This window comes from Hemicordylus capensis, chromosome 1 (genome assembly GCF_027244095.1).
Source record: "Hemicordylus capensis ecotype Gifberg chromosome 1, rHemCap1.1.pri, whole genome shotgun sequence".
NCBI classification, from domain to species: Eukaryota; Metazoa; Chordata; class Lepidosauria; order Squamata; family Cordylidae; genus Hemicordylus; species Hemicordylus capensis.
The window spans coordinates 263,581,912-263,604,506 of NC_069657.1; the positions used below are offsets into that span (position 1 = coordinate 263,581,912).

Below are 22,595 nucleotides of genomic sequence, written 5' to 3' on the forward strand. Positions count from 1 at the left end.
ACCCGTTTGCGAGCGGGAGGAGGGAGGGCGGTGGTGGTGAAAAGCCCCTCCCCTCCACTCCCTTTCAGTATCGGCGGTCGCTGCCTCACCTTTCTCCATTCAACTTACCCTGAGCTGAAGCTCTACTTCATATAAGAACTTACGTGGCTTTTACGACATTTCCACCAAGCTTTACGGCGAAAGTTAAGGCTCCCGTCCTCTTAAAGGGGCAAACCGCTCATTCTTCTAAACAAGCTCAAGCCCAACTCAGCTCCAGGGTGACTCCGCTTCTGAGGCACGCGCGGCTGAGCAGCAGGACATCAGAGGCCCAGCCACCGTCGTACTGCAAGCGCATACAAAGCTTCTGCGTGCAGTGGGAGCTTATAGCTGTTTTGCCTATTTTTCACACTCTTGGCCAATTTTCGTTTCTTATAATTAATCGATTCAAATGTGCCATTCCTTTTTATATTACCAGCACCACATAATGAACGTATGTAAACAAAGGTTTAAATATATGTACATTTAAAATTGCGATGGAGTGGACTTTAATATAATTTTTGTTTAGTTTTTATAAAGCCTGCAACATTCTCATCCAATCAGAGGCAGGCAGAGAAAGCCAACCAATCAGAGAGGCACTCGCTTGGAGGCGGGCACAGCGACTTGCAGGGGGCGAGCCCCAGGAACTGCACGTGGTTTTTTTGTGTATCGGAGAGACGCTAAGGGACAAAGTTGGTCTTCCCGCGTTGATTATTATATGAAGGGAGCATTCAGAAACGATCCGTTTCTCTCCTGAAGCTGAACGAAGCCTGCAGGACACTCTCTACCTGGGCCTGGAAGCTGCTGCGGGTTGTCGGCGGGCCAAGAGGCGCAGATTTTGTTGCTTTTCCCCGTCTCCGGAATCCAGGTGAGGAGAGATAGGTAGGTAAAGGAGGCGACGGGCGATGGGTTAATGGCAGATCTGCCCTAGCACTGTGCTGTAAAGGAGTAAGACATTGTAAAATCGACAAATTTTCTGCTCTCCACCTTGCTGGGGTGGGAGAATCCCAGAGTATAGCCAGCCTATTAGGGCTAGGATCCTTGGAAATAGGACTCATTATTATTATTTTATTATTACTTATTCGATTTCTATACCGCCCTTCCAAAAATGGCTCAGAGCGGTTTACACAGAGAAATAATAATAAATAAATAAATAAGTAAGTAAGTAAGTAAGTAAGATGGATCTCTGCCCCCAAAGGGCTCACAATCTAAAAAGAAACATAATTTAGACACCAGCAACAGTCACTGGAGGTCCTGTGCTGGGGGTGGATAGGGCCAGTTATTCTCCACCTGCTAAATAAAGAGAATCACCATGTTAAAAGGTGCCTCTTTGCCAAGTTAGCAGGGGTTTGCAAGCACTGCTTCTGAGTAGGCATGCCTAGGATTGAGCTGCACGGTGGGATTAGGAAGGGTGGTGCTCACAGCCCGTTTCCCACCTTATCCTTGAGAAGAATCTGCCTTCCTGGTGTCGTGCTCGTAACCCTATACTTGATTTTCACCTTGGCTGCTGCCTTCATCAGCTTCGCCTGGCACTAATCAATGCCATTCTCTTGTGCCACATAACAGAGGATGCCTTCCTCTGCCTGAGACTACTGCAACACTTTCCAGCTCCTACAGCTCTATCCCCTATCCCCTTCGGCCATTATCGTCTCTAACCTGGCCCAGTGCTTGTTTTTTTCCTAATTCCTTTTCCACTGTTCTATCCTTCAGGAAGTGTTGTTTTGGAGGGTGGGGTGGGGTGGGCTCTCCTGGACTCCTCCAGATTTGCTATGAATGCTAGGCTCAGGCTGGAAGGTCATTCTTCTAGGCATACTTAAAGTCCCAATTCCCATTCAGTTTTTTTAAATATAACTTCCTTTTTAGCTGTCTTTCCCCTTCCTATCACCTGCATTCTGGAGGGACTGGAAAGTCAGGAAGGAAAATTTACAGTAGGAATAAATGAGATCCATATGCCGCTTTAAAACAATCCCATGCAATATTCCCTCTAAGGCATGTACAAGGTCACAGGTTTTCCAGCTCAGATTGAATCGGGAAGGCCCCGCTTTGAATGCACATGCACACACTGCCTTATACTGCCTTTAAACGCACATGCTTGCACACAATGCCTTGATACTGCTGCCCAGAACAAAACTCATTCCACACACAGATTTAAAAAATTAAAGGGAACATTGGTTCCATGTTAGAATAAGAGAACATCTTCGCCATGAACCCCACTGCCAATTGAGATCATCTGGAGAGGTTTGGTCTGCAATTGCCATCAACTTGTTTGGTGGCTACTTGGGGACAGGCCTTCTCCATTGCTGCCCCAAGGTTTTGGAATGCACTCCCTGCCAGAATAAGAACCTCTCCATCTCTGACAACTTTTAAAAAGGCAGTTAAGACACATTTGTTTACCCACACTTTTAATTAGATTCAGTTTTAACATTGTGGTAATTTTTTTAATGTTTTAACACTTTAATTCTGTTTTAATTTGTAGTTGATTGTGAACTGCCCAGAGACATAGGTTTTGGGCAGTATACAAGTGTGCTTAATAAAATAATGGCCAAGAAGGGAGAACTAGTGTCTTTAATGTATTCCTATAAGGTTTGATTTACATCCCATTTTTGACATATTGCTTTCATAACCACCCCACTCTCAGTAAACATATGGTCCATGTCAGTTAGGCCATTGTTGTTAGGGTTGCCAACTTTTCAGATGATTTGTTTAGCTATTTCTTGAGTAGCAGCTTGAAATACAGCAATTTACAGATGATAATTTTTACTTGGAGTAAAATTACTTGCCAATTCCTGCAGAAATTGGTTGAAAAACTGTCAACTCTGTCTCCATGTGTAAACTGATTGGATTACAGATTATCAGGCATATCACAGTGATTTAAATGAATTGTGAATCTGTGTTGTCCCCCCTACACACACACCTATGTGCTGTTTTTGTTTAGAATAGAAAATTTCAGCTGCCAAAAAGCATTTTTTATACCTACAATTCCCTTAAATATTTATTTATGTTTCAGTCTTTCTTTAAGGAGCTCAGGGTGTTGAAGATGAACACTGTAGAAGAACTTCTGCGAACTCCTTTCTGTAGGCTTACTTTGGAAGACAAGCTACAAGTCAAAGAGATGGGACCAGATAGGCCTGTTCTGACATTCCAGCAGTCTACAAGTGACAGGGGGAGGAAATACAGAAGAAAGTGCTGTGCAGGGTGGTATGATAGAAAGAACTGGCTATGTGGAAGTGTTACAAAAACTGCATTGTTCTGCTTTCCCTGTCTGCTGTTTGGGGGTGACCAGGTTTGGACCCAGACTGGAGTCAGGAGCTTAAAGCATTTTGCCAGCAAGATCAAGAAGCATGAGGCATCCAAGACTCACTTGAAGAACTGTGTGCAACTAAAAATGTTAGGCAGACCAAAGATAGTAATGCAATTGAATGAACGCTATAGTCTGTTGGTAAGAAAGCATAATGAAGAAGTTGAGAACAACAGATACATCCTTTCAAAAATCATTGCTTGTATACTGTCCTGTGATGCTTTTGATTTGGCACTTCGTGGTTATGATAAGACTGAGGAGTCAACAAATCCAGCAGTTTTCAGAGGACTGGTCAGTCTCATGGCATCCATTAAGATAGCCACAGAACGTCACCTGCAGTGTGCCACAGTATTCAGAGGTCTGTCAAAGACAATTCTGAATGAACTGCTTGACTGCATGTTGATGGTGGCAAAGGACCACATTAAACAGCAGCTGAAAAGTACTTGTTTTGCAGCAGTTCAAGTTGATGACACAACAGATGTGTCTACGTCCTGCCAAAATGTACTTATTTTCCGCTACATCAGTGAGGACGGTTCTCTGGTGGAACGTTTCTATGGATTCACAGAGCTGGAAGAATGTCGGGCTGAAACCATTGCTGCAGCCTTGCTTCAGCAGCTGAATGAGATATTCCCAGAGGAGACCGACAGGCAGAAACTCATTAGTCAGAGCTATGATATGGCAAGTGTGATGCAAGGAGATGACAGAGGAGTGCAAATGAGAATCCATGATATGTTCCCCAATGCCAAATATGTTCACTGCTATGCCCATCAATTGAATTTGGTGATGCAAAAAGCAGCATCCCAAATTAAGGAAGTAAGGATTTTCTTCTCAGACCTTTCAGCATTCTCAGCATTCTTTGTCTGCAGTGCAAAAAGGAAAGCAGCTTTGGAGGCAGTTGTGAAGAGAAGACTCCTTAAATCATCTCAGACATGCTGGCATTTCAACATCCAAACAGTGAGTGTGGTGTTTGAGAAAAGACTGGAACTAATTGAATGTTTCAAGGAAATAAGAACTTGGGAGTTTGATCGCAGTGCAGTCCGTGAAGCCAGAGGCTTTCTGCAAATGCTGGAAGATGGTGAGTTCCTGTACTTCTTGTCCCTGTTCCACAGAGTAATGCTTCATGTGGATATCCTCCATAGTCAACTCCAGGCAACAGCCGCTGGTTTTGTAGCAGTAAGGAAAGCTATCTTGGACTTTGTGAGTGCCATCAGTTCTGTCAGAAATTCTATTGGAAGCTTGTTTGTTGAGTTACCTCAGCAATCACAGCTGCCCAGAGGCAAAACGAAGGCGACGTTGGAGCGAGTTGCATCAGAAGTCTGTGATATCATCATTGCAGATGCAAAGGAACGTTTTGCATTCACCAGTCATCTCGCAAGTGCAACGCTGGTACAGGGAAATTTGTTTCCAGCACATAACCAAAGATTCCCACAACAGGCATTTGATGAAACTATAGATGCCTATCCAGTACTTAAGAAGGATAAACTTAAGACTGAGCTTTCCATTTTGTATAAGAGACAAGAATTCTACTGTTGCAAGGATGCTTCCACACTCCTGCATGTGCTTTTGGAGAACACTGATCTGGAGAACACTTTGGCGCAAACAGGGAGGTTACTGAGAATCCTGAACACCACTCCAATGAGAACAGCAGAAACAGAGAGGACATGCTCCGCTCTGAAGAGAATAAAGACTTTCTTGCAGAACACCTTACCAGAGGAAAGACGCGATGCCTTGGCAATGCTGTCCATTGAAAAGTGGATGATTACAGAAATTCCAGACTTTAGCCATAGAACAATTGAATTGTTTGCAAGACAGAAAGAGCATCGCCTCAACTTTCTTTTCAAAAAATAAGTAGTGCTCCAAACAACTAACCAGAAGGTTGGGGCAGGAGGGGCTACATCTTTTGTCCCAACGCAGAAACAATTGTGAAGGCATTCAACCATTTTGAAGCAAATCAAGACACTGTTCTTGAGTTTAGTTAGTTAAGTAATTGTACTGTATTACTTAATTGTCCTTGGCATTTTTTGTAAAGAAAGATGAGGAGAAAACTGGAATTAGTTGGCTCCGTCTGATTTTATCCATGGATCCACCTACCACTAGCTGCCCTGTACTCTGCCCCACCAGCTGCCGTTATTTAAATAAATACATGTGTGAATGAACAATGGGGAGCATAACCTTTTAAAGCATATCAGCAATGTGTATTTAAGGTTGACAAACAGACAGAGCCTACTTCTTCTGGACATAATGGACTTTTAGCTGTTTAGCCTGACACTGCCAGCACCTGACCAACTGAAAGTTTCCCTGATCAGTTAACATTGCAGGACATGGCTGCAGGGGGAAGCAGAAAAAGCCTTAACCACTACAGAGTGGGTATAGGAAGCCACCACCACGCATTATTAGGGAAGCATTCTTTGGACATGAATATGTTGAGCTTGCCTAGGCAGACTGTGCTTTTAAGCAGTAGATAACAAATAAACAGGTTGCTTACCAGTAACAGGTGATCTGGTAGTGGTTCCAACATTCATAAGTAGTGGGTTCTGCGCCTGTGCAGACCAGCCTCGGGCAGAAATCGTTAGCTCCTCGCGACGCCTGCAACCGCCGCCTGCACATGCATGCAGTACCCTCTAGCGGCTGTTAGGCGTCCCTTCACTCAGTTTCTTGATGACAGTCTCCAACTATACTGAGATGTATAATACCTTAGGCTGCATAGTAGCTTGTGCCAAGTAGAAGCGGGGATGGATGGGCGGATTTTATGAATGTTGGAACCACTACTAGATCACCTGTTACAGGTAAGCAACCTGTTTATCTGGATAGTGGTTCCAGCATTCATAAGTAGTGGGTGAATTACGAGCTGCCCTGATGGTGGTGGGCCTTAGCCAAGCTACTGCAGCACCCGCTTGAGGACCGCCCGTCCAAACTCCGCTGCGGCTGCCAGCCTTAGCATATGCTCTCGTTGAGTGGGCCTTTACGGAGGCCAGAGGGGTGACGCCCTGCAGGTCATACACGGTCTTGATTAGTTCCACCAACCAAGAAGATAGCCTTTGGTGTGAGGGTGAGTCTCCCTTCTTCTGGCCCTGCAGGATAACAAAGAGACATCTAGTTCTTCGCATTAGGAATGGCCTTTAGGTAGTAGAGCAACGCCGTATGCACATCCAGTGAGTGTATCGCCCGCTCCAACGGAGTAGTTGGATTATGGAAAAAGGTCGGCAGAACAATATTGGTATTCAGATGGAAATCCGTTATAATCTTTGGTCTAAAATCAGGATCCAGGCGCATTACAACCCAGTCTGGGTAGATTTTAGTGTAAGGCTCATCAATGGAGAGTGCGCCCAACTCACTCACGCGTTTAGCCATTGTTATTGCTACTAAAAAGAGAGTCTTCAGAGTCACAAGTCTTAGAGGTGCCTCCCCCATTGGTTCGAAGGGAGGCTCCGTCAAGGCCGAGAGAACCAAGGAGAGGCTCCACTTTTCCACGGGTGAGCGCACTGGCAGGTACAAATTGTTTATCCCTTTCATGAATTCCTTACAGCTTGGGTGTGTGAAGATGGTTTTGCTATCCCATCCATCATGGTATGCAGATATAGCTGCCAAGTGGACTTTAATAGAGACATTAGCTAAACCTTCCTGTTTCAGTGAGGCCAGATAGAGTAGCACAGAGTGAAGACTCGCCGCCTCTTGGCCTATAGCCCCTAGAGGCTGCAACAGAGTGTCTTCCATTAGAAAGACCTTTAGCCGCGCCGCGCGGTTTTTCAACGTCTGCTTGTTGAAAGTTTTGCAGACGGGACATTCAATGATATCATGTCCCTCACCCAAGCAAAACAAACATTGGGCGTGACCGTCTGTTGAGGGGATCTTACTGCAGCAGTTGGAACACCTTTTAAAGGTGGTCTTTTCCTTTCCTATTTTCCCTTCAGTAGCCATTCTTTTTTTCCTTTTTTTTTTTTTTAAGAAGTGGTCGTTCGTTCCAAGGTCCGATCAGGGAGATAGTTAACCAGTCTGAAGATCCAAGGGGGTTGTCAAATGAAGTCCAAAATCCGTAGGTTTGTTAAATCCGAGAAATCACCAAATCCAAAGGGTAAGGCAAAGAATTGTCGAAGTCTGATTTGCGAGAGGTCAAAATTTTCCAAGAAAAACACTGATAATCTGAGGAGCAAAGTTACCGAGGTCTGATCGCTATGGCGGTCAGAAAGAAACGGAGTGAAGGGGCGCCTAACCGCCACTAGAGGGTACTGCACGCACGTGCAGGCGGCGGTTGCAGGTGTCATGAGGAGCTAACGATCTCTGCCCGAGGCTGGTCTGCGCAGGCGCAGAACCCACTACTTATGAATGCTGGAACCACTATCCGGATCTGATGGTTTTTTTCATCTTACTTAAAAATGCACTGCAAATACAAGAAAGTGACGACAGTGCAGTAATGATTTTCTGCTTTGGAAGTTAAGAGGTTCTAACATCCAAATCCTGCATCTTAAATTGGCACTTAGCCAAAGATTAATTCTGTAAAATGTAATATTGCTATTGTATTTATTTTTTGTATTTCCGTATTTTTTTGCTTCAAGCATAGCATAACACCCACATGAACTCCTTTGTTCCAATCTTCTGCAGTCCCCCAAAGACATTATTTAGCCAGGTTTTTGAAGAGGATTTGGATGATCTTGTCAGTTTTGCTCTGCTGTAATTTATGTCGTGTTAAAATGCTTAACTGTTCTTTCTTTTTTCCATGTTGTGGTTGGGTGTGAAGCCATTTGGCAAAAGATAGTTGTATAAACAATTTCACTATATTTAATTATTTTGTTTGCGTGTCAGTTTGTTAATAGCTGAAGAATTTAGTGTCTAAACCTCACACTTTTACAGACAAAACAAAAGTAACGGTATTCCATGGTCAATACTTTTAAAATAATTCTGTGTTTAGGGAGCATATTGCCAGTAAAGTATGCCATCAAGTCGATTTTGTACTACTGGCAATTGATAAAGAAATGAAGTATACCATATTGACAGAGAAGGGAAACAAGCATGGTTGTATACAGAGCTTACCATTAACAATTTGCCTTTTTAAAAAACAAGCTTCCACATGGTAACCTCTCCACCTCAAATTCAGTCACAACCTGTAATGCAGGCAAATTACTCCAAAGTGAAATCTCAATAATGGGCATTTCACTAGTTTTAGTATGTTCTTAGTACATGTTCTTTACATTAAAACTAAATTTGCCTCAAGTATAGTCACTATAAATCCAACTAGTTTGCTTTACAAGACATAAAGGGAATTTCCATGATAAGCACCATAACCCCCAAACACATATAATTGCCTCTTTGCAGTGATATAGATGGTCATCTCTGCCACATTGGATGCCAAGCTTCAAAGCTTCTCAAGAGCTTTGAAGTTTGAACAAAAAATAAAGTAAGCTTGTTGCTATAGATAAAACATTTCCTTAAATCTTAACATATTGTCTTATTGATGATAGCCATCAGGACAATTCAGTTTGAAGATATTACAGCTCAGTCTTCTGCTGTGTAAAGAAACAGCCAGAAAGATGCATTAGCTTAAAAATGTAGAGACCTAAGCCTACTGCAATTCTTGCTGCCATTTCCTTATGACTCTGCCCCAAAAGACAATTGGTAGCTATAAAGAAAATGTTTCCCCAAAGATGTTTGCACAGGGGAATTATATTCCACTTGCCTAGGATCCACAAGGGCTCCTGTGTCCCAAGCAGGTTATGCTTAGAGTGCTCACCCTTTCCTGTAGTAAGACGCACACAGTGAAGCTCTCATAGCTGCTGTTATCCTTAAGGATCATAATATTTCTAGCTCTTTTGGAAATAGTATATTGATTGCTTGTTTTAACTAATAATTCAATATTATACACCATTTGTGGCATTGTTATAGCAGTTTTAGACATCTAGAAGTGCATATTCACAATACATTGAACATTTCAGTTTTAAAACTACATCAACGTCAACATACATTTAAGTACAACATTGTTCAAATGATATATTTACAACATCAACATTTCAGAAATTACAATTAACAGTGGCATCCTCATGAATATGGAGGTGCAGCATGTAATGATCCAGAGCTGCGGTGAACATATGAATCTCAGGCAGCTACTTCTGGGTCACAGTGTGCACTTCTGGGGAAGAGGAGGAAGACAAACTAACCTCGCCCCACCCCCAGCTCAACCTTGGATTGCTAAACTGCCTCTGTACCATTAGGGAGGCTGTCAGTAGTTTACTTTAAGAAGTTGACTATTAGTGCCTGATTTTTAAAACTAGCAGGCAGTGGCTCAATTCAAACAAGACTCCTGAAGAGCTACAGACTCCCATGCTCCCTCCTCCCATCTCTCATAAGGCTTCCCTGTCTTTTTCATGTTTTAATATATAACAAAACTTGTTCCAATGTCTGAATCAGCAAGCTGAAGTTTGCACTAAACAGGAAATGGATGGAAGCCACACATGAGAGCCCACAAACCTGCACTCTTTTCTCATCCTCCAGACCAAGCTGTGAGGTTTGTCACTGAACCAAGGATCTTGAATCTCTGCAAAATTGGCAATCTTGGTTGCCTGAGAGATGTAAATTTGCTTTAACATAGTACAATGTTATGCTCTGTTAGACCTTTTCCAACCCATAAGTCATTTTAACATTTCCTTCAGTTGCTGAGTTCCTTCACATAGTCTGAAGCTGATATAATCTTGGACCTTTTTTCAAAAAATAACCCTGATCATTTAAAGATCCAATGAAGTTTTCAAAATCGGCTACCTGGAAAAGAAAAACATTAGGTATGTTATCTAGACAAACACAATATAAAAAGAATATCAAAGGAAAGGTACAGCTGCAGCAGGCTGCTCTATAGCATATTGACTAGACCTCTATAATTTAAGGATATTGACTAGATCTGGAAGTGATCTGTTGTCATCATGAGAAATGGGTTACTGCACCTGCACAGGGACCTCATGGATAGATTAACTAGCTCCTCTTTGGCGCCCCTCCCTGCCGTACACGTGCTCCATGCCTTGCATTTCCTGGCCCCGAGGTCTGTGTGTGCACAGTCTCAAATCCTGCGGGATAATCTCGAGGATATTGTCTTCAAAAAGCCCAAGTCCAACCACAGGCATAAGAAGCATAAATGACACTGAGTGGCCTCTGATAGCAATTCACCTCCTTCGAAGAAGCATAGGTCGAAATAGACTCATTCGTCAAGATCGAGGACTCCCTCGCCATCGACAGTCCAATATTTTATTTATTTATTTATTTTTATTTACGTATTTTTATACCACCCAAAACTTATGTCTCTGGGCAGTTTACAACAGATTAAAAAAAATTAAAACATTAGTTAAAAACAAAAACAAGAAATTTAAAACACAACAATTTAAAATTGTTTAAAACAATGCTCTAAAACAGGCCTGCACAACATAAGGTCCGGGGGCCAGATTTGGCCCGCAGGGACTATTTTACTGCCCTCCCCACCAGTATCCTTCAGCAACACAGGAGCTGGAAACTGCCTTATACTGCTGTCCTATGCATGTTTCCACAGAAATGAGTTGGCATTTATTTGGGGCTGGTTTGCACTCTAGGGGCCCCACTGATTGGGCAGGGACAGGACCTATTCTCTGGCCACTATCCTTGGTTAAAACAATGAGTCCATCGATAGGGGGGATAGATCCACAAGTAACTAATAACATTTTTTAAATTTTAATGCAATAGCGTGCTACAAATTGACCTCGGCCCCTGCACACCAAGCTGTGGATGGTTCCTGCCCACCAGGGCATTTGAGTTGCGCTGCCCTGCTCTAAAACAACATTAAAAACAATCAAAACAGTATCAGTTAAAAGCCTGGGTAAATAGATGCATCTTTAAAGACCTTTTAAAAGCTGTCAGAGATGGGGAGGCTCTTATTTCACTAGGGAGCGCATTCCAAGGCCTCGGGGCAGCAACGGAGAAGGCTCGTCCCTGAGTAGCCACCAGACGAGCTGGTGGCAAATGCAGACGGACCTCTCCTGATGATCTCAATGGGTGGTGGGGTTCATAACGAAGAAGACGTTCTCTTAAATACCCAGGGCCCAAGCTGTTTAGGGCTTTATAGGTTATTACTAACACCTTGTATTTTGCCCAGAAACATATCGGCAGCCAGTGTAACTCCTTCAATACAGGAGGGGTATTGACCTCAATATTGACCACCAATGCCGTCGGGTCTGTCAAAACCAGTAGGTGGTCCTACTGATACGACTGCTGGTCTATTTGTTCCTCTTTCGACGCAATCGTGTTCGGTGCCTCCGACCATTCCATCGGTGTCAACAACGACTTTCATATCGACATCGATGTCGACGCAGAGTTTTGCAGTTCCGTCTACATCGGTCATTCCCTCGACTTCCTTGATGTCGACATTTGATACCAACGTGGGCATCCTGCACCGGGCTCATCTGCCCTCTCTAAAAGCTACTGTTGTTCCACAGCAATATAAGCTTCTGTCTCTCTCGCTAGCAAGGATGCCGTTGAAATCTCCGCTTATGCTTTTCGATACCACAAATGATGCCTTATTGGATCAAGGAACTGCCAAGTCCCTCTTTAGTCCTCTGGATTCCTCCACGAGTACCCCTTCAGGTTCTACATTCCAGGGGTTCCTGACTGATGGTCTGGATACCAAGATTGACGACAACGATGTCCCTCCGAAGACAACTTCAACATCTCCTCTTCTAATAGGAGCCAGGGCTTCGTCCTATACGGTGCCGATAATAGTGCTGCCGATTACTGCTTCACCCTTGAAACCAACACCTTCCTTTGTGCCTCCGAAGGATCTCATAATGCCTGCGGTTTTTGGCACAATATTTCGCCATCCACACAAATGGATTGGGCAGGTTTCCAGTTGTGGAAAACACAATGCATGCTGCAAGACCTGCTATCCTGTCAACCTACAACTCCTGTCCCGCAGTGGATACCACCTGTTCAACCCCTGGTGCCGCTACCTCCTAAACCACCTATACCACTGGTAATTATGAGCCAGTGTATTCAAATGGCACTGGTGCCAGTTGACACCTCCATATTATTGATGGGGCAGCCTCCTCAATTACCTGTTGGGCCAGTTCCGGACCTGCCCCCCTGTCCACCAGCTCCACCCGTCTCTGTTGGAGTCTTCTGAGGAGGTTTCCTATGATTCCTCTGAGTCATCCGAAACAGACACGGACTGCGATGGTGACACACCAAGACATCTTTCTGATCCGCCCTTGGATGTGCCTCCAAGGCCCTCCACGTCTCCAAATGAGGAATTAAAATTCTACACTAAAATGATTCAGGAGATGGCGGAGATGCTAGAGCTAGAGGTCAAGTGCCCTGCCGCTGACCCTGAGGACCCCATCTATAAGATGATGGTGACCGTTCAATCCACGCAACCGATTGCGTTACCTATGTTGCCCATCATAACCAAGGTAGCTGAAACTTCCTGGGATGTCTTGCAAATAGAGTCCTATGTCAAAACGTTTAGAAACCCTCTATCGGGTGCAAGAAGAAGACAATCTCTATTTGCTCAAGCACCCATCCCCAATTCCTTAGTAACTGACTTCTAAACCTGGCCACCACCATACTACCTCCTCCGACGAGGATAGAAAACTCAATGTTTTGGGGTGGTGTATTTACTCTACCGTGAACCTTTCAATTTGCATTGTGAACTATACGGCCTGCATGGCCTGCTATAATTACTGTCTTTGGGTCTCATTCCACAAGGAACTTACCACATTGAATTCAGAGGATCTTGTCAAAAAAATTGACAACATGCTTACTAAATGCGGTGATCTCACCCGGCAACAGTTAAGCACGTATAAGCACCTGGCTGAAACCGAGTCAAGAACAATGACGACTGCGGTCTCTCCTGGACACCACGCTTGGCTGAGGTCTACCACTCTTAATCCCAATATGAAGGACCGAATTGAACACTTTCCATTTGATGGGAAAGGACTTTTCAGCAAGTCTACGGATTCAACCATGGAGACTCTTAAGTCCAAATTCACAGCTAAAAGCTTCTCTGCTACAGCCACATCCTTCCAAGGCTCTTCTCATTACAGGTCCTACAACCATCAATGTACCGGTTTCAAATATCAGGACCGAAAAGACTATAGAAAGCCTTTCAAACCCTACCACAAGAAGGGTTACAGTCAACGCAACAAGAACCAAGGTCCTCGTAACACCAAGGACAGCTCTAAGCAGTCTTTGAGCTGGGAGACTGTCCACTGCTTGCCCCATCATTGCCAGCCGAAGCCTTCAATACCACTCCACTGGCCGCCTGTGGCATGCCCTCGATACCAACTCATTTGCCATCCAACATCATTAGATTAGCCAGTCATGCCTCGGCATGGCACCAGATAACATCGTACTGCTGGGTCTTACGAATTATCAACTCTGGCTACGCAATCAAGTTCATAACTTTGCCAGGTTTCCACCCCCCGACTCCGGCCCTGTGTCAAGAAGTGCATGCCCTGTTGGGAAAAGGTGCAGTAGTTCCGGTGCAGTGGGCAGATCAATGAAGAGGTTTTTATTCCCACTATTTCCTCATCCCCAAGAAGGATGGAGGAATCAGAGCCATTATGGATCTCCACAACCTAAACCAGTATGTGGATATGCAAAAATTCCGTATGACAATGTTGCAGGGAATTCTTCCGCTCCTGGCCAAGGAGGAGTGGCTTGCCATGTTAAATCTCAGAGACGCGCATTTTCATATAGAGATCCAGGACAATCATTGCAAATTCCTAAGATTTGCCATAGGAGGTTTAACATTCCAATACAGGATGCTGCCCTTCGGATTATCCACAGCACCCAGAATCTTCACAAAATGTATGTCTGTGATCGTTGCATATTTGAGGACTCGAGGGATCCCTGTTTTCCCGTACCTCGATGACTGGCTTTTGGTGCCCAACGACAAATGCAAAATGGAATCTCAAATCTAATTCACGCTCTGTATCCTACAAGATTTGGGAATCCAAGTCAACTGGGCCAAGTCCAAACAATAGATTTTATAGGCGCCCCCTTCAAACAACCCTTGCCAACGTGCTGATCAGGTCCAGAGATTGCTGACCCTGATGACTTCATGCAAATCCACAGTTCTCCACACCCGCTTGCAGATGCAGCCTCTTCAACAGTGGTACCTAAAGACCTTCCGACCGAACGTCAACAGCCAGATGATGCTCCTGGACATTCCTCCACAGATATTGAAATCCTTAACATGATGGAAAAATGGAGAGAACCTAAGCGGCGTTCTCTTTGTTGCTCCTGCTCTGTCACTTTGTGTTACCACCGATGCTTCCCTCTTGGGTTGGGGAGCCCATTGCGGCAAACACCACGTGCAAGGGCTGTGGACAGTACACCAACGTTGCATGCACATCAGCTTTTTAGAATGGATGGTTGCTTATCTGGCTCTCAAGTCTTTTTCCCCCTTGCTTCAAAACTCAATTGTGCAGTTATTGATGGACAATACTACATCAATAGCTTATGTGAACCAGCAGGGAGGCACGGTGTCACGCTCTCAGTGCGCCCCGAGTTCCCAGTTATGGACTTGATGCATATCCAGGAATATCGGAACATCTTCGTGACAGCTCTTCACATCAAGGGGCTACAAAATGTCTTGGCGGACGATCTTACCTGGACTGCCTGAGAAATGGGGCCTTCCTCAAATAGACGTCTTCACTTCAGCAATGAAAAACAGTTTGCTCACCTGTAACTGATGATCTGGTAGTGATCCATTGATATCCATTAGAGTGGGTCCTGCGCCTGCACGGAAACCTCTTGGTATCAAGTTCTACAGCTCCTCTACGGCGCCTGCACCCCGCCCCATGTAACCATGTGGCTGTTTAAGGCGGGAGGAAGTGCAGGCACCTCAGTTCCTTGTAGACTGATGAAGCAGTCGAATAAGCAGGTAAGTTCTACTTATAGTGAGTTAAGTACTACTGTGGAGGGGAGGTTCGGGGAGGTCTAATGGACATCAACGGATCACTACCAGATCATCAGTTACAGGTGAGCAACCTGTTTATCTGGGTCGTGATCCGCTGATACCATTAGAGTGGGTGACTAGTTAGCTCCGTAAGGAGGAGGGAGCAGTAGAGTCATTGCAACACCCTTTTTAGGACAGCTCTCCCAAAATTCGCCTCCGCAGCAGACCTCAAGTCTATGGCGTAGTGCTTTACAAATGACTGCTCAGATGACCAAGTAGCAGCCTTGCAAATATCCTGAAAGGATATGCCAGCCAGGTGAGCAGCTGAAGCGCAGTATGCCCTCGGGGAATGTGCCCTGATGGTCTTTGGGGGCTGTATCTTTTGTAGAGAGTATGCCAGACAGACAGTCTCCACCAGCCAGTGTGACAGTCTCTGTCTTGTTAATGTCTGTCCCCTGTTCTTCCCTTTACAGGAGATGAACAGTCTCTTCAATGACCAGAAAGGTTTAGTCTTAGAAAAGTAGTAAAGAAGAGCCCTGCGAACATCCAAAGAATGCATAGCCTTTTCCAGAAGTGTGGTTGGAGATTTAAAGAAAGTGGGCAACACTATATCCTGGTTGATGTGGAAGTCCGACACAATTTTAGGTAAGAAGGAGATATCAGGTCGAAGGAGAACTTTGGGTAGAAATGTGCGTAGGAGACATCCATCTGGAGAGCTATAAGTTCACTCACCCTGCACACAGTGGTGATCGCTACCTGGAAGGCAGTTTTTAACGACGTTAGCTTCAGTGACATAGAATACATGGGTTCGAATGGGGGCTCAGTGAGAGCGGAGAGGACCAGTGAGATACTCCACTGTTCAAGCGGTTTGCGGACAGGAGGGTACAGGTTAGCAAGGCCTTTCAAGAAACTTTTGCAGGAGATGGGAGAACACCGTCCTGCCATCCTACCCTGGATGTCTAGACGATAAAGCCACTAGGCGGACTTTAACAGATACATTTGAGAGTTTTGCCTTTTTAAGAGAGATCATATAAAGTAGAAGCTCATGGACTGAGGCTTCCTTAAGGCGAAATGTGTGACGAGAAGCGTAGACAGCGAACCACCTCCACTTGCTAGCATAATTCTGTCTCGTCGACGGTTTGCGCTGATTCAGCATGATCCGCTTCAGGAGTTGACCCTCCACACTGTCAGTTGCAGGGTTAGAACTCCCGGATGTAACAGGCACCCATTTTCCTGAATCAGGAGGTCTGGCTGGTTGGGAAGTCTCTGAAAGTTGTTTGAAGTCAGTCTGAGTAAACCATGCTTGGCGATGTGATCAGGATGCACTTCACATGGCCCATCAGTAGGCGTGCTACAACTCTGCCTACAAGTGGTAGGGGGGGAAAATATAGCTCCAATTTTCTGACCAGTCCAGTTAGAAGGCGTCTCCCAAGGATCGAGGGTCGTGACCTGCTCTCGAGCAGAATAGCTTGCATTGTTCTACCGCATAGCAAATAAGTCAATCTCTGGGCGACCCCAAAGGTGGAATATCTGACTTAGGTAAATGTCATTCAGTTCCCACTCGTGTTGAGTTTCTGTCAAGAACAAACAACTGAGGCTATCTGCTATTATGTTGTCTGTGCCCTTGATGTGGATGGCCAGTGGCGTAATACTGTTCCTGATGCACCAATGCCAAATCTGTAGGCTCAGGGCACACAGAGATCTTATGAATGTTCCTCTTTGTCTGTTCAGATAGGCTATAGCCGTTGTGTTGTCCAGCTGTAATTGTACAACCCGGCCCCGTAGCATTGGTAGGAAGGCCTTCATTGAAATGAAGACTGATAGAAGCTCTAGAAAGTTTATATGTAGTTGGCTCTGTGCGCGTGTCCAGAGGCCTTGAGTCATGGTGGCATTGCAGTGACCTCCCCAGCCTTGTAGGGAAGCCTCCGTCGTGACCCAAACTGATGGAGGCTGTGACTGGTAGGGTACTCCTCTGAGCAGGTTGGTCTTCTGAGTCCACCAGGACAACGTGCGTAAGACTGGTATGGGAACCAGAAGGCGCTTTTGTGGGCTGTCCCTCAGCAGGTTGAAGGAAGAGAGGAACCACATCTGTAACTTCCTCATCTTCAGCCGGGTGTAACGTACTGTTGACTTGCAAGAGGCCATTAGGCCCAGTGGACACTGTATTTGACGAGCTGGTTGTGAAGGGTTGCCCTGAAATTGGTGTACCTGAGTGGCGATGGCTTGGCAACGATCCTCCAGAAGAAACTCTCTCCCCAGGGTGGCATTCAGCACAGCTCCAATGTACGTTGTGACAGGTACTGGTGTGAGCGTGGACTTCTTCCAGTTGATATGTATCCCGAGGTCCTGGAGAAGGCTCAACATATAATCTATCTGCGAAAGTAACTTGCTTTTGTCACGTGACGACAGGAGCCATTCATCGAGTTACAGATACAGTTTTAGTCCTTTTGTTCTCAGGTGAGCCACCACCACTGCCATGCACTTTGTAAAGACACGAGGGGCAGTGCAAAGTCCGAATGGTAATACTTGGTACTGGTAAATTGCATTTCCTACAGTGAACCGTAGGTATTTCCGGTAGGATGGACGGATTCCTATATGAAATTAAGCGTCCCTCAAGTCTAATGTCACCAGCCACCGCTCTTGGTGTAGGAGCTGCAGGATATTCTGTAAAATTGTCATACGGTATTTCTTTATTCGGACATACTTGTTTAGATGTCTCAGGTCCATGATAGGCCTTATCCCCCCATCCTTCTTCGGAATTTGAAAATAATGGGAGTAGAACCCTTCCCGTCTTTGTGCCCATCGCACTGGCACAACAGCTTTTTTGCGCAAGAGCTCCTGCACCTCTTGGTATAAGGCCGGTGTCATCTTTGTGAAGTGAATGCCCCAAAAACGTGGGTGAGCTTTGAACTCTATTGCGTAACCATGTTTGATGATCTTCAGTACCCAGCGATCTGATGTTATGTGGTGCCATGCTTGCGCATGACTTGCCAACCTGATGGTGTTGGTGGCTATCAGGTACAGCTGGGTGTTGTATGCCGGTCCCTTGTTGTCCCCGATGTTCTGGGGAGGTGAGCAAAGCTGCGGTAGAAGGTAATGCGATGGGCTGTCCTGATTTTCAAAGTCGCTGCTTGTTTTCTTCTGTCTGTTTTAATTGGTTGGACCGAAATTTGCCCTTTTGTTGGTTAGTATGCTTGTTGTAAGGCTGGTATGACTTGCGGTAGTCCCGGCGGTCCTGTTGTCTATATGAAGAACGTGGGCGATAGAAGGATCTCTGCCTTCCCCCATATGATGTTGAGGTGGATGCCGAGGTCGTAAAAGTCTTGGCTGTAAATTTTGATTTTTTAATTTTCTCCATAGTGGTATCCATTTCCTCGGAAAAAAGGCCCTTGCCATCAAAAGGCAATCCCTCTAATTTGTCTTTCATATCCTGTTGGAGGTAGGCAGAGCGAAGCCATGCATGGCGTCTCAGAGTTATCGCTGTCGTGATGGATCTGGATTCTGATTCTGCCAGATGTTTGGCCATACTCAGTTGTTGGCAGGTGAGGTCCGCTGCTTTTTGCAAAGTCTTGTGGAATCTAAGCTTGAATTCTTCTGTAGATAGTGCATCCAAATCCTTTTCCAGATCTTCCCAAATGCAATAACTATATTTTGCCATGCAAGCCGAGTAATTTGCCACTTGCACCAAAAGACATGATGTAGAACAGGCATCCCCAAACTGAGGCCCTCCAGATGTTGCTGAACTACAACTTCCAGCATACCCAGCCACAAATAATTGTGTCTAGGGATGCTGGGAGTTGTAGTTCAGCAACATCTGGAGGGCCGCAGTTTGGGGATGCCTGATGTAGAATATAGCTTTCTCCCCATAACATCCAATTTCCTTCCTTCTTTATCTGCCAGGGTGGTGTGCCTCCTTCCTGATCTGGAAGGGGTTGCGCAATCGATGACTAAGGAGTTCGGAATTGGATGTTTAAACAGGTACATGTTATCTTGCTCCTGCACCCGGTAGAGGCCCTCTAAGAGCTTAGACGTAAGAGTAGAAGCGTGTGGCACTTGCCAAGCGCATTGAGCCGCATTAGATATTATGGGTAGTAGTGGTAAAGCGATGGGTTGGGCCGACTGAGATTGCTGCATGAAATTATAGACTGGATCATCTATGGTCTTTAGTTGAGAAGACAGATCCAGACCCAGCACCGACACCACCTGCTTTACATGAGAGTGGTAGGCTTTAAGTTCTTCTGTTGGCGAGACATGGGCTGGAGTAGCCACATCTGGAGAAGGGCCTGCCTCTACTCAAAGTCGGAGGAGCCATGGTGACTATCTCCCGAGCTGTCTTCAGAAGGAGTTTGACTCGAAGGAGGTGCCCCTGGAGAAGCAGGTGGCGGATGAGGCAGAGTTGCCAAGGGTTCGGTTTGTACCGCCAAGATGGTAAACATGCAAACCGTTATTTGGGAGCCCCTGTTGGAAATAAGAGGTCAAGGAGTTTGAGTGGAAGCTGCTTTTTGCACTCTAAAAGGCATAGCTGGAGCATCTCCTGCGGATAACAGACGTATATGGAGTGGTGTAGCACCCACATCAGGTTGTCGAAGAACTGATACATCTTGATGCTGAACGGCAGAGCTCGTAGGCCTCCACGCACGGTCCTCCTGGAAGTCATATGATACCCCCAGTGAGGAGGTACCTGGAAGGGCTGTTTCCCTCGATGGTGACACGGCATGGCTGAACCCGTAAGTGTGCCATGGAGTAGGCGTGGCAAGCTGCGTGGAAGTCAGTAGTGTAGGAGCCGGGGTTGAGATAAGTGCCAGACCATCATCAGAGTGTGGAAAACCCTGAAAATTTGAAGGTGTGGTAGCAGTCGAATCAAGCATCTTCAGAAGGGGGTCCAGAGAAGCGGGCTCTGCATCCGAGAGATCTCCCTCCTCTAAAGAGAATGTTATTGTAGCACGGAACTGAGGACTCACAGTAGTGATGTTAGCCGGCGTGATTAGTATCGACAATTGATCTCCATCTCTCAATGTCGAGGGGGATCTAATTGGAGTCAGTGCAGGCCTCAGATCACGGGCTGACAGGATCGTGGACATCGATGTCGAGGCAATAGTTTTAGCTTTTTCTATCGACGTTGATGTGGTACCCTTCTGTGACGTCTCCTGTGGCATCGATGCCGAAGGCTATGTCGTATGACTCGGTGCACTTTCTTGTAACGTCTCCTTCGGCATCAAAGTCGATGTCGATGTGTCATTTGGCATCGATGCCGATGTCGTATGACTCGGTGCTCTCGGTGTCGACGGCTCTCTCCGCCTCGATGTTGATGCCGAGCATTCTGGCGTCTTTGATGGAGAGGTCTCCCTTGGTATCGACTTCGATGTCGAGGGGTGTGGAGTTTCCAGTCTCAACGGAACTGATTTCCTCGATGTCGATTAAGACGTCGACACCGAAACGACATCCACTTCCTGAATCGATATTGGTGACGGCACTGAAAATAGTTTCTTTTCTTTTTTCACAGGTTTTTTGGCGGACGCCATTTTATTACCCTGCCTTTTCAAGGGCTTAGGGGCTTTCTCGGTGGGCATAGAGGTTTTAGACTGGGCCGAACCCAGGGCCCTCACGCCTTGAGGAGATTTCGCTGAAGTGGAGGGCGCAGTTAATGCGTCCTTGTATAAAGCTGCGCGTAGACAAAGTTCCCTTTTCCTCCTCGTCTGCTTAGAAAATGACTGGCAGACTTTACAGGTGGAAGTTAGATGGGCCTCCCCCAAACATAATAGGCACAAACTATGGCCATCTTGAGAGGGCAATTTTGCTCCACACGCTGTGCAGCGCTTAAAAGTCTTTTTTCCTTTAGGGGTGTCCATTGTACTCACTCCATGGGACAAGCCGTGGTCAAAATGCCAGAATCAGTCCGATATTTCAACGGTTGAAAACGGTACACAACGGAAGTCCAGAAAACAGTCCGAGGTCAATTCAATATTCCAGCAATCCAAATCACAATCCAAAGAATAGTCAGTAAGCAGTCCGTGGTCAGAAATGGTAGCACTTTTTCCAAAATGAATTCGCAAGGAACCAAAACGAAGGAGCCGCAGAAATCGCGAGTGATCCCTACGGCGGTCGAAAAGGAACTGAGTTCCCTGCACTTCTTCCCGCCTTAAATAGCCACGTGGTCACTTGGGGTGGGGTGCAGGCGCTGTAGAGGAGCTGTAGAACTCGATACCGAGAGGCTTCCGCGCAGGCGCAGAACCCACTCTAATGGTATCAACAGATCATGACCCAGATCAAGAAATTTCCGCAATACTGTTCCAGAGCGGGCGTTGGACGTGGTTCCCTGAGGGGATGCCTTTCAACATCACTGGGGAAGGAATCTACTTTACATGTTACCCCTGCAACCCTTGATCAACAGGATAATCAGCAAGCTGATACGTGACGATGCGCAAGCCATTTTACTAAAACCATGGTGGCCTCGCCAATCTTGGTTTGCCTCGCTACTCAGTCTGATGGATGGCACCTATTGTCACCTGCCCCTAGACCCGGACCTACTGTCCAGAGCTGCGGGGAAAATCTTGTACCTGTTGCTGCAAACCTTGTGACTCATGGCCTGGAAGGTTGGCTATTGAAGAATATCCTTCTCAACTCTCAAAGAGTTTCCACTTGGAAAAGTTACATGAATAATTTGAAGCGTTTTACAATATATGCAAAAGACCATGGCTTTCGTCCACTGAGAGCTACTCCTACTCAGGTTCTCTTATATCTCACCAGCCTCAAGGACGCCGGCTTAGCTAATGTGTCCCTACGGGTCCACCTTGCCGCTATTTCCTCTAAACATGCCAGCTGGCAAGGTCATTCTGTATTCTCGGACCCAATGTACAAGAAGTTTTTGAGGGGCATTAATAATCTTTATCCCCCAGTCCGTGCTCCGACTGAACAGTGGAGCCTTTCCCTGGTTCTAGCTTCCTTGACAGAAGCTCCCTTTGAGCCTCTTCATGAAACCAGCCTATGCTACCTAACACTTAAGACTGCCTTTCTAATAGCGATTACTACTGCCAGACATGTAAGTGAATTAACTGCCTTACGTGCAGATGCACCATATACACAATTCTATCCTAACAAGGTGATAATGCATACTGACCCGTCTTTCCTACCTAAAGTGGTAACGGACTTCCACTTGAATCAGAACATTGTTCTTCCCTCCTTTCAAAATCCTGAGTCTCGGTTGGACAAAGCGCTACACTCTCTCGATGTCTGCTCTACTATTTGAAATGTACAGTGCCTATTAGACGCACCAAGATGCTCTTTGTCTTGTTCAAAGGCAAGAATAAGGGTCTCTATGACTCTAAACAGAGCCTTCCTCACTGGTTGGTGGGGCTCATTTTCTTAGCATACAAGCTGCAG

The 22,595-nt window shown here is 45.7% G+C and overlaps 2 protein-coding genes across 7 annotated transcripts in view; one reads left to right on the forward strand and one right to left on the reverse strand.

The window, feature by feature from the left end:
• The first annotated feature begins 2 nt into the window (after positions 1–2).
• Positions 3–8,093, forward strand: LOC128340078 (zinc finger MYM-type protein 1-like). 2 transcript variants are annotated; one of them, XM_053284801.1, is made up of 2 exons: positions 3–897; positions 3,023–8,093. In XM_053284801.1, exon 2 carries the CDS (start codon positions 3,053–3,055, stop codon positions 5,159–5,161), a length of 2,109 nt encoding a protein of 702 aa, XP_053140776.1. In that variant the 5' UTR covers positions 3–897; positions 3,023–3,052; the 3' UTR covers positions 5,162–8,093. The 2 variants fall into 2 exon arrangements, with proteins under 2 accessions (XP_053140776.1, XP_053140774.1); XM_053284799.1 differs by having other exon boundaries at positions 4–883.
• Positions 8,094–9,113: 1,020 nt separating this feature from the next.
• The window catches only part of MCM8 (minichromosome maintenance 8 homologous recombination repair factor), a 49,359-nt gene continuing 35,877 nt past the window's right edge, over positions 9,114–22,595 (reverse strand). For all 5 annotated transcript variants that reach the window (XM_053284789.1, XM_053284790.1, XM_053284791.1 and 2 more), the window contains one exon: positions 9,114–10,060. In XM_053284789.1, coding sequence (XP_053140764.1) covers positions 9,968–10,060 — 93 coding nt within the window. In that variant the 3' untranslated portion in view covers positions 9,114–9,967. The remainder of the gene's footprint in view (positions 10,061–22,595) is intronic.

Coding starts and splice junctions, on each gene's coding strand:
- LOC128340078 (XM_053284801.1), top strand. CDS start 3,053: ATGAACACTGTAGAAGAACTTCTGCGAACTCCTTTCTGTAGGCTTACT.